This window comes from Rhipicephalus microplus, chromosome 5, assembly GCF_043290135.1.
Source record: "Rhipicephalus microplus isolate Deutch F79 chromosome 5, USDA_Rmic, whole genome shotgun sequence".
Lineage (NCBI taxonomy): Eukaryota > Metazoa > Arthropoda > Arachnida > Ixodida > Ixodidae > Rhipicephalus > Rhipicephalus microplus.
Window position 1 is genome coordinate 158,878,727 of NC_134704.1, and position 13,526 is coordinate 158,892,252.

Genomic DNA, 13,526 nt, shown 5'->3' on the forward strand with positions numbered 1-13,526 from the left:
CTTCTTACGAAAGGAGAAAGAATAAAATGATTGCGTAAAGACGCAAAGAGAAAGTGAGATAACCAAATGAAGAAAAAAGTGAAAGTGAGGCAAAGAAAGAGATCAAAAAAAAAGAAAAAAACACATGAAAAAATGTATATTTGCCCTTTGTTTTGCCGTACAACAGGCGGCTGGCAAAGGAAATTGATTGTGACGAAAAGTGACGCCAAGTTGACGAGCAGGAAAAGAAGGAGTGGAGAAAGTAAACCATAGCGTAGCCAAGTGATGAATACAGTATAGCAAGTTGTGGCTAAGGGAAATGAGAGCGAGGTGGTCAGAATAGATGAGGGCTGAAGCTCAAGCATAGCATAGCCTTGTTTAGTACAGAATTGAAAAGGGTGGCAAACGAAGTAAGGTTATGCAACACGGAAGCACTACTATAATTATTGGTTTCCTAGTATTGACGCCACTTGCACGTAGCTGCGCGATTATTTCATTTGTTGATAATGAGTGGGCACTGATGCGTTGCTTTCATATGTAGTATGACTTTGGGCGCCACAGCTGAATATGTACCCAATGACAATAAATGTTTCATATCTGCAAATTTTCTTGAACTCGGTCACCATGGAGCGCTATTATTTTTTCATTTTTGTGAAACGCCAACACCCCACACATCTATAACGGAGCTAAAGAAATTTTTCTAGGTTGCCACCGACAATACGTATGCGAAAGTGAAACATATTTTTATAATAGAGAGTTGGCATGCCTGTCGAAAAAGTCGTACCTGACTGAGGAGTTGTGGAGTTCCACCAGTTTTTGTACAAACGTTTTGTCATCGACCTGCAAAAAGATCAAAATGTTCTACGAAACTGCGCATCCGATGTATTCTACATGATCCTATACAAGTATGATGGACATTTTAGTGCTGTGAAATAAAATTTATTATGTTGTGTTACGACGTCCCTTTATGCCCGACACAGTAGCTTAATTGTACATGCCAGGGCAGATAATTTAAAAACTATCACAATCTGCATGACATTTAGGCTTACGGACTATACAAATACAACAAATTGCAGTAACGCTGACACAAGCTGCTGAAAACTGACATACTATGACTGGTATATGTGGCGTTTATAATAATAAGGCACAATTAGACACAACCGTATGGACGTTTGCAGTGAAGTAATAGTTTCAAGCTCTTCAGTTTTAGAAAAAAACTTATTTTAGTTTTACTGAATACCTAAACTTGATATTGTTTATTAAAAAACAATAACGAGAAGGTATTATAGTAGGCTGAAATGTATATTTATGACAGAAATGAGGCTTAGTTTTCTCGTAACAGAACAAAAGTTAATAGTGAAACCGGTTGTTGAACAAGCAGGAGTTGACTCGGCGAAGGAGAGCTTTATTTCAAGCAAGGGCTGACTGAACGCAAGCCTGCGATCACAGCAAGTCTTCTACCTTTTCTATCCTCGAGCTCCGTGCCCACTGCCCTCGTTACAATCACCCCCGGCCGATGAGGGAGCCATCCTGGCGACCTAAGGACAGGTGTACACAGAAGGGTCATAGTATGGCTTGAGCCGAGAGATGTGTACGATTTCTTTTCCCCGACGGCGCTTGTCCGGAGATGCATCCAGCGGCTCGGCAAGGTAGTTGACCGGGGATGTTTGGCGTACAACTCGATAAGGGCCATGGTACCTGGACGAAAGCTTGTGGAGAGTCCTGGAGTAGTAGAAGAAATCCATAACCACACCAGTGAGTTTGGAGCAAAGCTCATATGCGTGGTTGACGCGTCGTGGCGATGTTTTTGGCGCGTCTGGTCATGTGACGTGAACGCACGAGCAAGCTTCTGACATTCTTCAGCGTGTGCTGCTGCTCGAGAAACGGTAGTCATCTCTGAAGGGTCCGGTCGGTAAGGAAGAATGGTATCCATTGTTGATGATGGCTCGCGTCCATAAAGAAGGAAGAAAGGCGAAAATCTAGTGGTGCTTTGCGTTGCAGTGTTGTAAGCATGTGTCACAAAAGGGAGTATGCTATACCAATTCGACTGGTCGGATGAAGCGCACTTGGCCAGCATATCCCCAAGTGTACGATTAAAACGCTCTTTCATCCCGTTAGTTTGCGCGTGATAGGCTGTGGTAGTGCGGTGTAAGGTGTGACACTCGCTCATCAACGCTTTGATGGCCTCGGAGAGAAAAACGCGGCCACGGTCACTTAGTAACTCCGGAGGTGCTCCATGCCTTAAAAACAGGTTTTGCAGTATAAAACACGCAACGTCTTTTGCGGTAGCAGAAGGTAACGCAGCTGTTTCAGCGTACCGCGTTAGGTGGTCGATAGCGACAATGACCCAGCGGTTGCTACTCGAAGTATAGGGAAGCGGACCGTAAAGGTCTATTTCGACATGATCGAAAGCTCGTGCTGGACATGGCAACGGCTGCAAGGGACTTGTGGCATGTTGAGTGGGCATTTCGCGTCGCTGGCACGTAAGGCAAGACCTTACGTAACGGCGAACGAAACAGTACATACCGTGCCAGTGTACTGCAGCTGCAAGCGGGTGTATGTTTTTAACACACTAGCGTGGCCACATTGCAGATCATCGTGGCACGTGGCACAGATGTCAGAGCGCAGATGTCGGTGGATGACGAGCAACCACTTACGGCCGATCGAGCTGTAGTTTCGTCGGTAAAGCAGTTTATCCCGAATAACGAAGTGTCCTGCTTGACGGCGAAGCGTCCTGGAAACTGGAGCGGGCGTCCGGTTTGAGAGAAAGTCCAAAAGAGAAGAAATCTAAGCATCTTTGCGTTGCTCGGAAGGCATGTCCGAATAGTTGATGGCCAAGGCAGCACTAGTGGAGATAGGCGAGCCGACAGGCTCTGAAGCCAATGGTGAATGTGACAGGGCATCGGCGTCAAAACGCTTCCGGCCAGAACGGTAGATAACACGGATATCGAACTCCTGTAACCGCAATGCCCAACGAGCGAGCCGACCCTTAGGATCTTTTAGTGAAGATAACCAGCAAAGCGCATGGTGGTCTGTTACAATATCAAACGGACGTCCATATAAATAAGGCCGAAATTTTCCGATTGCCCAAATAATGGCGAGGCACTCCTTCTCAGTTACACTGTAATTCTTCTCGGCTTTACTGAGGGTGCGGCTGGCATAGGCAACGACTTACTCGTCAAAGCCCTCCTTGCGTTGGGCCAGTATGGCCCCTAGCCCGACACCACTAGCGTCCGTATGAAGCTCCGTTGGAGCAGACGGATCGAAATGTCGGAGTATGGGTGGCGTGGTGAGGAGCCGTCGGAGTTCCTGAAATGCATCATCACACGCCTGCGACCACGCTGACAAATCAGAACTTCCGGCAAGAAGATTGGTCAAGGGGGCGATAATGGAGGCGAAATTGTGGACGTAGCGCCGGAAATAAGAACATAGGCTGATGAAGCTTCGAAGCTCTTTGATGGTGATTGGCTTTGGGAACGCCGCGACTGCATTAAGTTTCGTAGGGTCCGGGAGAATGCCGTCCTTAGAAACCACATGGCCGAGAATCACAAGCTTGCGAGCGCCGAAGTGGAATTTCTTCAAGTTCAGTTGAAGTCTCGCCGTTGAAAGGCACGAAAGAACTTGCTCGAGGCGGCTGAGGTGAGTCGCAAAGTCGCATGAGAATACCACAATGTCATCCAAATAACAGAGGCACGTTTTACATTTCAGACCTCGCAAGACGGTATCCATCATCCTTTCGAAAGTGGCAGGCGCATTGCAGAAGCCAAAGGGCATAACGGTGAATTCATATAGTCCATCCGGTGTTACAAAGGCTGTCTTCGGGCGGTCACCCTCTGCCATGGGCACCTGCCAGTAGCCGGAGCGTAAATCTAACGAAGAAAAGAACTCTGCTCCTTGTAGGCAGTCCAAAGCATCATCGATGCGCGGCAGAGGGTATACGTCTTTGCGCGTTATCTTGTTTAGTCGGCGGTAGTCAACGCAGAACCGGATGAATTCGTCTTTTTTCTTGACGAGAACAACCGGTGAAGCCCAGCAGGGACTGTTGGAGGGCTCGATGATGCCACGTTTCAACATGTCGTCCACGTTTATTCTGCGGCGCCACCTTCCCGCTCGCTGACCGTCCCGTCTCCGGCTGTATATGAAACAGGTCAGAACGTTTATATGACGCCGCCGCCTGCACGACCATTTACGGTACCTTATTCAGCAAACAGTGCCCCTATCGTCAGCCAATGGCGCACTCCGGATAACCGGCCGATATGTTTTTCATGTGGCATCCCAGGCCACGTAGCTCGTCACTGCCGTCGTCGCAGCTTCCCTTCTCACGACATTGCAGGGGCCTCACGTTACATGCCCACCATGCCCACTCAGCCGCGATATCCCTTTCTTGCCGATCCACCTCTAGACGTACGTCCCGGTCGCCGACCATCCGGCGCGAGCCGTTCACCTTCTCCTTGTCGTCGATCTATTTCTCCGATGTTACGTCGCAACAGCCCACAGCGAAGGGAAAACTGACGGGCGCAGTTCCGGAGGCAAGAACTGCGTTGGCAGCGAAAATTTCAAGACCTAACTGCTGTCCCCCGAACGAAATCGAACTCTATATTGATGGCATTAAGGTGCACGGACTTGTTGACACTGGAGCTGCCGTATCTACAATTAGCGAGAAACTGTGCCGAAACTTGAAGAAAGTGACCACACAACTTACCGACCTATCTTTTCAGACAGCTACGTCCCATCATATTCAGCCTTCAGCTTTGTGCACTGCACGAGTCGTCATTCAAGGTGCGATGTACGTCGTCACATGTGTAGTTTTATTCCGTTCTTCGCATGACGTTATCCTTGGGTGGGACTTTCTTTCGTCAAATTCTGCTTTGGTCGACTGTGCTCGTTCTGAACTCGTGTTATCTGTGCCGTGCTAAGACCCCGACGATGGTGCTTCGTGTAGAGTGTTTGCTGCTTCTGACGTTGACATTGCGCCTTTCTAAGCTGTTGTTGTCTCGGTGTCGTGTGCCTCCCCTCCGAAATCGCCTGTGTTGTTTATGCCATCGGTCCCATCTGCGTGCCATCGAAATATCATGCTTCCGTTTGCCGTCGTCATTTTTCGCAATGGTCACGCTGCCATTTATCTGTGTAATCACTCGAAACTAGCGTTGAAAAGCTGCTCATGGGTCTATTCTATTCATTTATTTATAGTGGAACTTCCTCATTGAATGGAAGCCTAGTGAATTAGGCAGAGGATCGATTGCACTAAGATATTTCAGGAGCCGATTTGGCGCAGTCCCTAAAACGAAAATTTAAATGTCATTGCATCTCGCCATTATCGACATATGCAGGGCTGAAGCTTCGAGGATTAGCAGAAAACACGAGAAAGTGACAGAAACAACGCAACTTTCATTGATCATGAAGTTTAACCGTTCTGTTCAGGAATTAGGAGAAATAAGCATGTATCATAAAAACAATACGGACTCTTCCATGTTTTAGTCAACGTTCAAGGGAACAATGTGCCTGGGCAGGTGACTTGATACTAAGGAGCAGCTGCTGATCACGCCAGTGCACTGCCACTAGCTGTATGCAGCGCCTGGTGCGGCAGCGTTCCTGTATGATCGGCTGTACAGTCGCCCACCTCCTCTTCACAAGACATTGAGCCAACCTTAGTTGTGCACACGCTAGTATGTGTTCTCGCAGTTTTCGTTTCACGAGTGGTGTTTTAAGAGGCTCCGCGTGACTGAGGCCTCTTTTTTGCCGTTTTCATGTGGCAGAAAACAAGCGTTAGCACATCCATGCAGCAATCTTGAGGAGGTAATAGTAGAAAATATCCACCTTGTTAGAAAGGAGCCATGTCACATCTGTAGGCATCACACATTTACATCAACACCGCGACAACATAAAAAATATATAGATGCAGAGCATAAATATGAGGTATGTTTACACTTCTTTCTCAGGTATGTCTGCTCAGGAGCGTAGGCAGATTTTTCTTTATGGAGGGTGGAGAGGGTGCCTCTTTTGAAGACTGTGGGGAAGCGTGTAGGAAAATAATCATTTCCGCTATGTGTGCTACTGCAAAAAATATTCAAGAGAGGGGGTCGGTCAGTGGGTCGGGTGTGGCACGCCTGGCTACACTACAGTGTCTTTTACAATATCGAATGACACCAGCAGCGAAAATACAGCACTTCATTGGTATAACTTGATGAAAAAGCTGAATTTTTATTCGTGTTGTTTTTACATGAAAGCATCTGAAAAGATATGCTGTATGTTAAACTTCGAATAATTATGCTATTAATGCACCCTTCCTTCGTTCATGTCATAAACACTAAGAAGAAAAAGCATTAATACTACAACTAAAGCGCCGACCTTCAGCTGAAGCGTATGGCGGAAATGCATCAGAATATCTGAGCAAGATATCAAAAGAAGATGACGAAAAAAGAAATTGAAAATTTATAAAAATGAATGAATATACCTGACTTGTACTGCTTATATCTATCTATCTATCTATCTATCTATCTATCTATCTATCTATCTATCTATCTATCTATCTATCTATCTATCATGGCTGTTTGGTTAACTTGATGTGTATCTCAGTTGGTCAGAATACTGAACCTAAACGACTAGTACATCAAGGAAATCATGATGCGCAAGTCATGTGTGACACGAGGTAAAAGGCATGGCACTGGTGCTCTTGCGCGCTAGAGCACCAGTGCCTAGCGCGCTGAATTTAATCACGTGAAGACTATGACGATGTACCAATCACCAGATGGTCCGCATGTTCCTGTTTCCTCCAAACTAAAATGTTTGCGATGAAATATATAGTTTGTAGCGTCACAGCACTGAAGTATGTGTGCCTGCTCATACAGTGCTGGCGCTACTGTTTCATCATACTTTGCATATACCAAAAATGGTATTGTCACGGGGTCGTGACAACGACGAAGGGAGCTGACAGTAGGTCGAATATCAAACTGTTTATTTACCCGAACTTGTGGTCACCAAAAAGGAAATTGAGATTACGGCAAGACACTGGCACTGATATCGGCGAACTCATCGTCGGTTGTCGATCAACTGACAAGCGGCGAATCGTGTCAGCATTTATACACTCGCCATCGAACACTCTAGCATTATCGCTAGCGGCGGCGTAGATTCCAGAATAATCTGAAGTGCTCACAACGTGAGCGTAATCTCGTCAAAATGAAGTATGGCCAGTCTGAAGCTTCTCGAACACTGTAGGCGCGGTTTGCTCTAGAATTGCGTGCAGCGTAACGGGGTGTGAAGAAAACTTGAGGAAGGAGCATGCCATTGTACCCGTCAGAAAAAAAGGCATCACCTCGATGCTTTTCCAGAAAATCAAAGTACAGTAATAATGTAAGAAAGTACAAATAATAGGGTACAATACAGCAATAATAACAACAACAAAAAGCACTATGTCAGTTCGTTAACGTTCATAAAACGGCTTTAGGCGCACGACGTAGACAATTTCAGGCCGCGATCGGCACCGTTGAGAGCTCGTAACGCCGTTGGGGACAACCTGGTAGTCGAGTGTGCCGAGACATCCTACTACACTGTATGGTACGAAGTGCCACCACAGAAGTTTTTCACTGAGTCCACGTCAGCATATCGGCGTCCATACCCAAACACGTTCACCGGGCTGGTATTCCACGAAGTGTCGCCGAAGATTGTAACAGTGGCGGTCAGTCGTCTGCTGACTCGTAATGCGCAGGCGGGCGAGTTGAGCTTCATCATTGTGCTGAAGATAGAGCGTGACGTCAAGTATCTCTTTGTCAGCGACGTTAGGCAGCATTGCGTCGAGCGTCTTTGTGGGGTTCCTTCCGTAGACCAACGTGTACGGTTGCATCTGCGTTGTCTCCTTTAAGGCCGTGATGTATGCGAAGGTCACGTACGAAAGGATGGCATCCCACATTTTGTGTTCGACGTCGACGTTGTGAGGGAGCACGTGCGCCAGCCATCCTTTCCCTTTATGGCACTGTGACAGCCTGGTTGCGGGGTATGACTGTCCCTTCGAGAGTTAATAAAACCTCTTGCGGAGGGATGAAACAACCCCGCCGCCAGTACTCGCGATTATCGCTTTTTTGGCGTGCGGAATGGGTTTCCTCTCCCTTCAGCGGAAAAAGGTATTATTCTCGTCAGGGAAACGAAAACCGGGTCAGTGAATAAATCTAGCTTGTGAATGCCTGCATGCTCTCTCTGACACCAGAAAAGAACCAATGAGGTCAAACCCGCAACTCTCTGCAAGCCGAAGACGTCAACGCCCAAGGAATAAGCGTCTGCTCTTGTTTCTGTACTATCTTCTCGCGAAATATGCGCTATATTGCTAACGCCTCGCAATGAAGTGTTTCTGACCTAGCTTGTCGCCTTATTCGCCCAAACTCGTGTAGCTGCAGTGAGTTTGGCTACGTATAGGGGACGTTAATCGTGCACGGTACGACTGTGTGTAGCTGAAACATTAGCTAGGATTCTGCATCAGCCGTACATAGGATGGACCTCCTACATCTGGCGCACAACGTGACGAATTCGGACACGCGACTAGTTTTGTGGACGCGAGCAATTATCGACGCTCTTCCACACGTAGGATAAAAGGCATGTCGGAATTCCAAGATTTGTATTGTTGTCTGATGTCACATCGCAGAGTGGCGATCTTTTGGCTAACGCGGGGGCACTGTTAGGATTTTCTGACAGCGTAGATTTCGGTCGTTTCACACGGAATGATCAAGGGGGTGCAGAGACCGCGTTAACAGAGATTAGGCCTATGACGGAAAGCGTCACGCATAGCGCTCCGGCATCTCGCGACGCGAACAGGGATTGATTGATTGATATGTGGCGTCCCAAAACCACCATATGATTATGAGAGACGCCGTAGTGGAGGGCTCCGGAAATTTCGACCACCTGGGGTTCTTTAACGTGCACCCAAATCTGAGTACGCGGGCCCACAACATTTCCGCCTCCATCGGAAATGCAGCCGCCGCAGCCGGGATAGCGAACAGGGAGCCGCCGTCACAAGTTGCTCTGACACGTGCCGCCACACTAGGCGAAAATGCTGGCAAAGATTGCCAACGAGCGAGCTACTCTTACATTATGCGCTGTCAGTTATGCAAAGCCGCGCGAGCGCCCTGCAGAACATAGGGCAGGCCTCCGTGCAGACTGTGCGACCACGTGTCAAGGTAGACATACCTACCTACATGGGTTATCACGACTGCAAGAGCGCCAACAAGTATCTTGGCCGGCTGCTACATTATCAGCAGGCGACGGGGCTTTCTGACGCCAAACTTCTCGAGCGCATAGTCCCGGTGTCGCTCGCAGAACAAGTGGCCCAATGGTTCCGTGTAATTGGCCATCACGCCCGCATGGTAGATGAGCCCCGTGACAGAATCCACGGCGAATTCTTACCGGCTAGTAATCAGTGGCGTTTGCAGAGAAAATTGGAGCTACGCACCCAGCCTCCGGACGAATCCTTGCTGGAGTATGTACGGGTGATGAACGAACTGTATAGTCTCGCTAATCCTCACGCCACTAATTCAGAAAAATTCGAACGCGTTACGCCACAAGCGCACCCGACTTTTGCAGTGTATTTCAGCGGATGCATTTTTCCAAACCTAGAAGAGCTCGCCACTAAGGCGAAGGGAATACAAGGGGACATCCTCGCTACGCGATCGTATCACCCACCTCCGCCCTCAGCGCAGTCAGTCTAGCCTCGCTGTGCGTAGAATGGCGGCGCGGTAGTTTCAGAAGCATTTAGGGGTAACGCGTCAGCATCGTTCGCTGATGAGCAGGTACCACGTCGTCGGGAGCTGTCAGACCACGCTTTAGACCCCTACGCTTACGCGCTCCGTGCGGCCCACGCCACCCCCGCGCGTGATATTCCACGGCAGGAGCGCACGGTCGACACGAGGCCTAACAAGTGGCACAACCCTGAGCGAGGGTCACCTGATCGAGGCGACTTACGATCGAGCTGCTATGGATTCCGCAGTCCTTGCCATTGGTGCGGCCCACCGGAGCTCATCGCCCGTGAATGTGACCGCACACCGGGTCAGGAGCAAACGTGCAGTTTGGGAAACTAACGGCGCCACCGGTGATTCACATCGAACCTCGCGTGGTGATATCCCACTGATGTGTTCGGATAATTTGCACCCTCTGTCTGTCACGCAAGTGATGCCCGCACCACTAATCGAGTTAACGATAGCTCGAAAGAAGTTCGTAGCAATTTTGGGTTTTGGGGCAAGCGGTTCTTTATTCAGTAACGATGTGTTGCACTTTCTCCGGGAGAACAATATCCGCTTGAGCCAAACCAACACCATTTTCCGTGTTGCTACGGGCACAGCACCATAAAATGGCGATGCTAGGCTAGTGATCCGCTGAAACAGACGCGTGGGACGACAACATCTCATGCATCTTCCTGTGCTGTCGATGTCTCCATTTCTGGTCGAGACTTCCTCAGCAAGTCGGGTACTGTCATTGACATTGCAAACGGTGATTACAGAGAGCGTGGCGCATACACGTGAAAGCTTTTCTGGAACGCCCCCGCATTGACAAAAGCGTGCCAATCGCAGGGTGACGCACGAGTACGCGGGGAGAAAAGCGTGCCGAGAAAGCGAGTAACCACCCCGCCGATTGAATGTGCTACGCTGCAGGGAAGGGCAGTGCACCCGCTTTTGGCAGAGCCACAAAGCCTACTAGAAGGGGAACGAGCGCAGCTGTCGTCGCCGTTGTACGAGTATGACGGGATGTTTACTGACCGTCGAGGTCGCACTGCGCTGGTCAAGCGTGGAACTGACACGGGTGATGCACGACCTTTGGAATGCAAACCCCAACCGGTCAGCTTGACTGAGCGGAAAGCACTTGACACCGCCTTGGATGAACTTATCGACACAGGTGTAGTTGAGACGTAAAGCGGCCCATGGGGGTTTTCCGGTAGTTCTTCTTACAAAAAAAAAAGATGATACATATCGTCTTTTTGTAGAGCACCGCAGGCTGAATGAGGTTACGAAGTAGGACGCATACGCTCTTCCCTCCATTTCATCGTTAGTATCCAACCTAGGCGGGACTAAGTACTTCACTACGCTCGATGCTAAACGTGGATATTTTCAGGTTGAGATGGACGAGCGGAATAAAGAGAAATCGGCTTTCACATGCCACATAGGGTCATTTTTATTCAACAGAATATCTTTTGGCTTGGTGAAAGCTCCCACTCCGTATGAGCCTAATGAACCATGTTTTGGGAGATGCAAAGTGGGAGCATGCACTGGCACATCTAGACGACATAGTGGTTTACTCGAAGACGTTCGAGGAGAACTTGTACCACTTAAGAGACGTTCTAGAAAGGTTGAGGCACACGGGCATTACTGCGAACCCGAACAAAGCTAATTTAGCGGCGACCCAAATAGTAATATTGATTTTCACGCTTGAAGAGAGTCGCCATTTTTCATATAAGCGTAAGTTTGAAGAGATAGTCAGCTATCCATTGCCGAACAATATCGGTCAGTTGAGGCGCTTTCTGGGAATGGTGAACATTTATCGCCAGCTCATTCTAAACTGTGCGCAGTGCAGGCGCTTTTGACGAAGCTCTAGAGGAATGGCGAGCGTTAGGCTTGGAGCCAAAAGGAGCCGCACTGCGTCACCTCACGAGGCTGCTCGCTAACACGGCCCATATGCAGCTACCCGATGTGAACAGGAAGTTTGTGATTCACACAGACGCAAGCGACCAGGATTTAGGAGCAATTCTGCTTCAGAAGCATGTAGGTTTCATCCGACCAATTTCGTTCGTGAACCGTATGTTGACGCCGGCAGAGAGAAACAACTTGGTAACCGAAAAATATTGGCAGATCCCATGTGCAGTGGGAATTGATGATATGCGAAGCACAAATGAGAATTGTTGATATGTCACTTTAAAATCTGCACAACGTTACGGGATGGAGGTAAATGATGCCGTACATGACTGCCGTGTCACGATGATCATCTTTGGATGTGTCTGTCACCTTCGTCTATTCAGGTCACGTGATACAAAATTGAGTATATGTGAAGGTAGCGTAACGGCCGCGAGCACGCAATGAGCGTTGTATGTTGTCATGTTCCTACATGACCTGTGTGTCAGGAATATCATGCTTGCACTTATTATATATTTTGTCATTCATTGATGTCACGTAACACCGAATTCGATATATGAGGAGCTAGCAAAATGGCCGCGAGTGCATCGTGAAGGGCCCAATATATGTGCTCAAATGTAGCGTTGACGCACACGCACGCTGGGCGCAGCGACGCTATGTTAGCAAAACGCGAGCACGCCAGGTGCAACCAGCGTCCGTCGGCGTGGCGCGATGGCAACCGGGGCGAAATGCGACATGCTGCATTTCGCGCCGACGTGCTACCCAGGCAACACTGCGTCTCCCTCTTTTCGTGACGGACGGACGCTGGACGCGCTGAAACGCGCATGCGTCAGAGCAATGCAGCGCGGCACGCGCCAGCGAGTATATGGCAAGACCGGCGCCTGGCATGGCAAGGCCGGCGTGACACGACGAAATGAACGTTGGCGAGCACGCGCACCACATCACGTCGAAATGTATTAGCACCTTCACTGGGGCATGTAGTCATGTTCTCACATCACACGCATACCATAATTATCACCTTTGCACCAGTCTTATACCTTCGTCCTACATTGGCGTCGCGTAATACCAAATTTGGCATATCTGAAGCTAGCGAAACGGCTGCAAGCGCATAATGAGGGTGGCATGTAGTCATGTTGTTACACGACGCGTATGTCGTGTTTATCATGTTTGGATGTGTCATTGACCTACGTCATCCGTTCGCGTCACATAATACCGAACTTACTACATGTGAAGCTAGCCAAACGGCCGCGAGCCCATGATGAGCGTAGCATGTAGTCATGTTGTTACATGACACGCATCTCATTTTTATACTGTTTGCACCAGCCTGTTTTATCATGGTCACCTTTGTCATCCATTGACGTCCCGCAAATCCAAATTCGGTATAAGTGTAGCTAGCAAAACGGCCGCCAGTGCATCATGAGCGTGGCATATAGTCATCTCTTTAATGACACGCATCTCATGATTATCAAGTTTGCACCAGTCACATACCTTCATCATCTATTCACGTACTGTAATACCAAATTTGCTATATGTGGCGCTAGCGAAACGGCTGCGAGCGCAGCATGGCCGTGGCATGTAGTCTTGTTGTTTCATGACACGCATGTCATAATTTTCATGGTAGGATCTGTCGCTTGTGTTTACTATGCAATCATGCTATACCATACGAGTTTTGCAACATGCCATGTGAACGAAACCACCACAAGAGCTGCAGGATTACAAAATGCAAACCATGACATTTGTGACATACATGTCATAGTTTTCATGTTATAATTAGTCAAATATGTTCTTCATACAGTGATGTTATGTCCTGCCAAGTTTGGTATCGATACCATTATCGAAACGGCCAGAAGAGCTGAAAATCATAGATAGATAGATAGATAGATAGATAGATAGATAGATAGATAGATAGATAGATAGATAGATAGATAGATAGATAGATAGATA

General features: G+C 48.3%; 1 protein-coding gene across 4 annotated transcripts in view; it reads right to left on the minus strand.

The window, feature by feature from the left end:
• The window catches only part of LOC142817991 (uncharacterized), a 177,627-nt gene that overhangs the window by 87,403 nt on the left and 76,698 nt on the right, over positions 1-13,526 (minus strand). For all 4 annotated transcript variants that reach the window (XM_075896126.1, XM_075896127.1, XM_075896125.1 and 1 more), the window contains one exon: positions 764-819. In XM_075896126.1, coding sequence (XP_075752241.1) covers positions 764-819 — 56 coding nt within the window. The remainder of the gene's footprint in view (positions 1-763; positions 820-13,526) is intronic.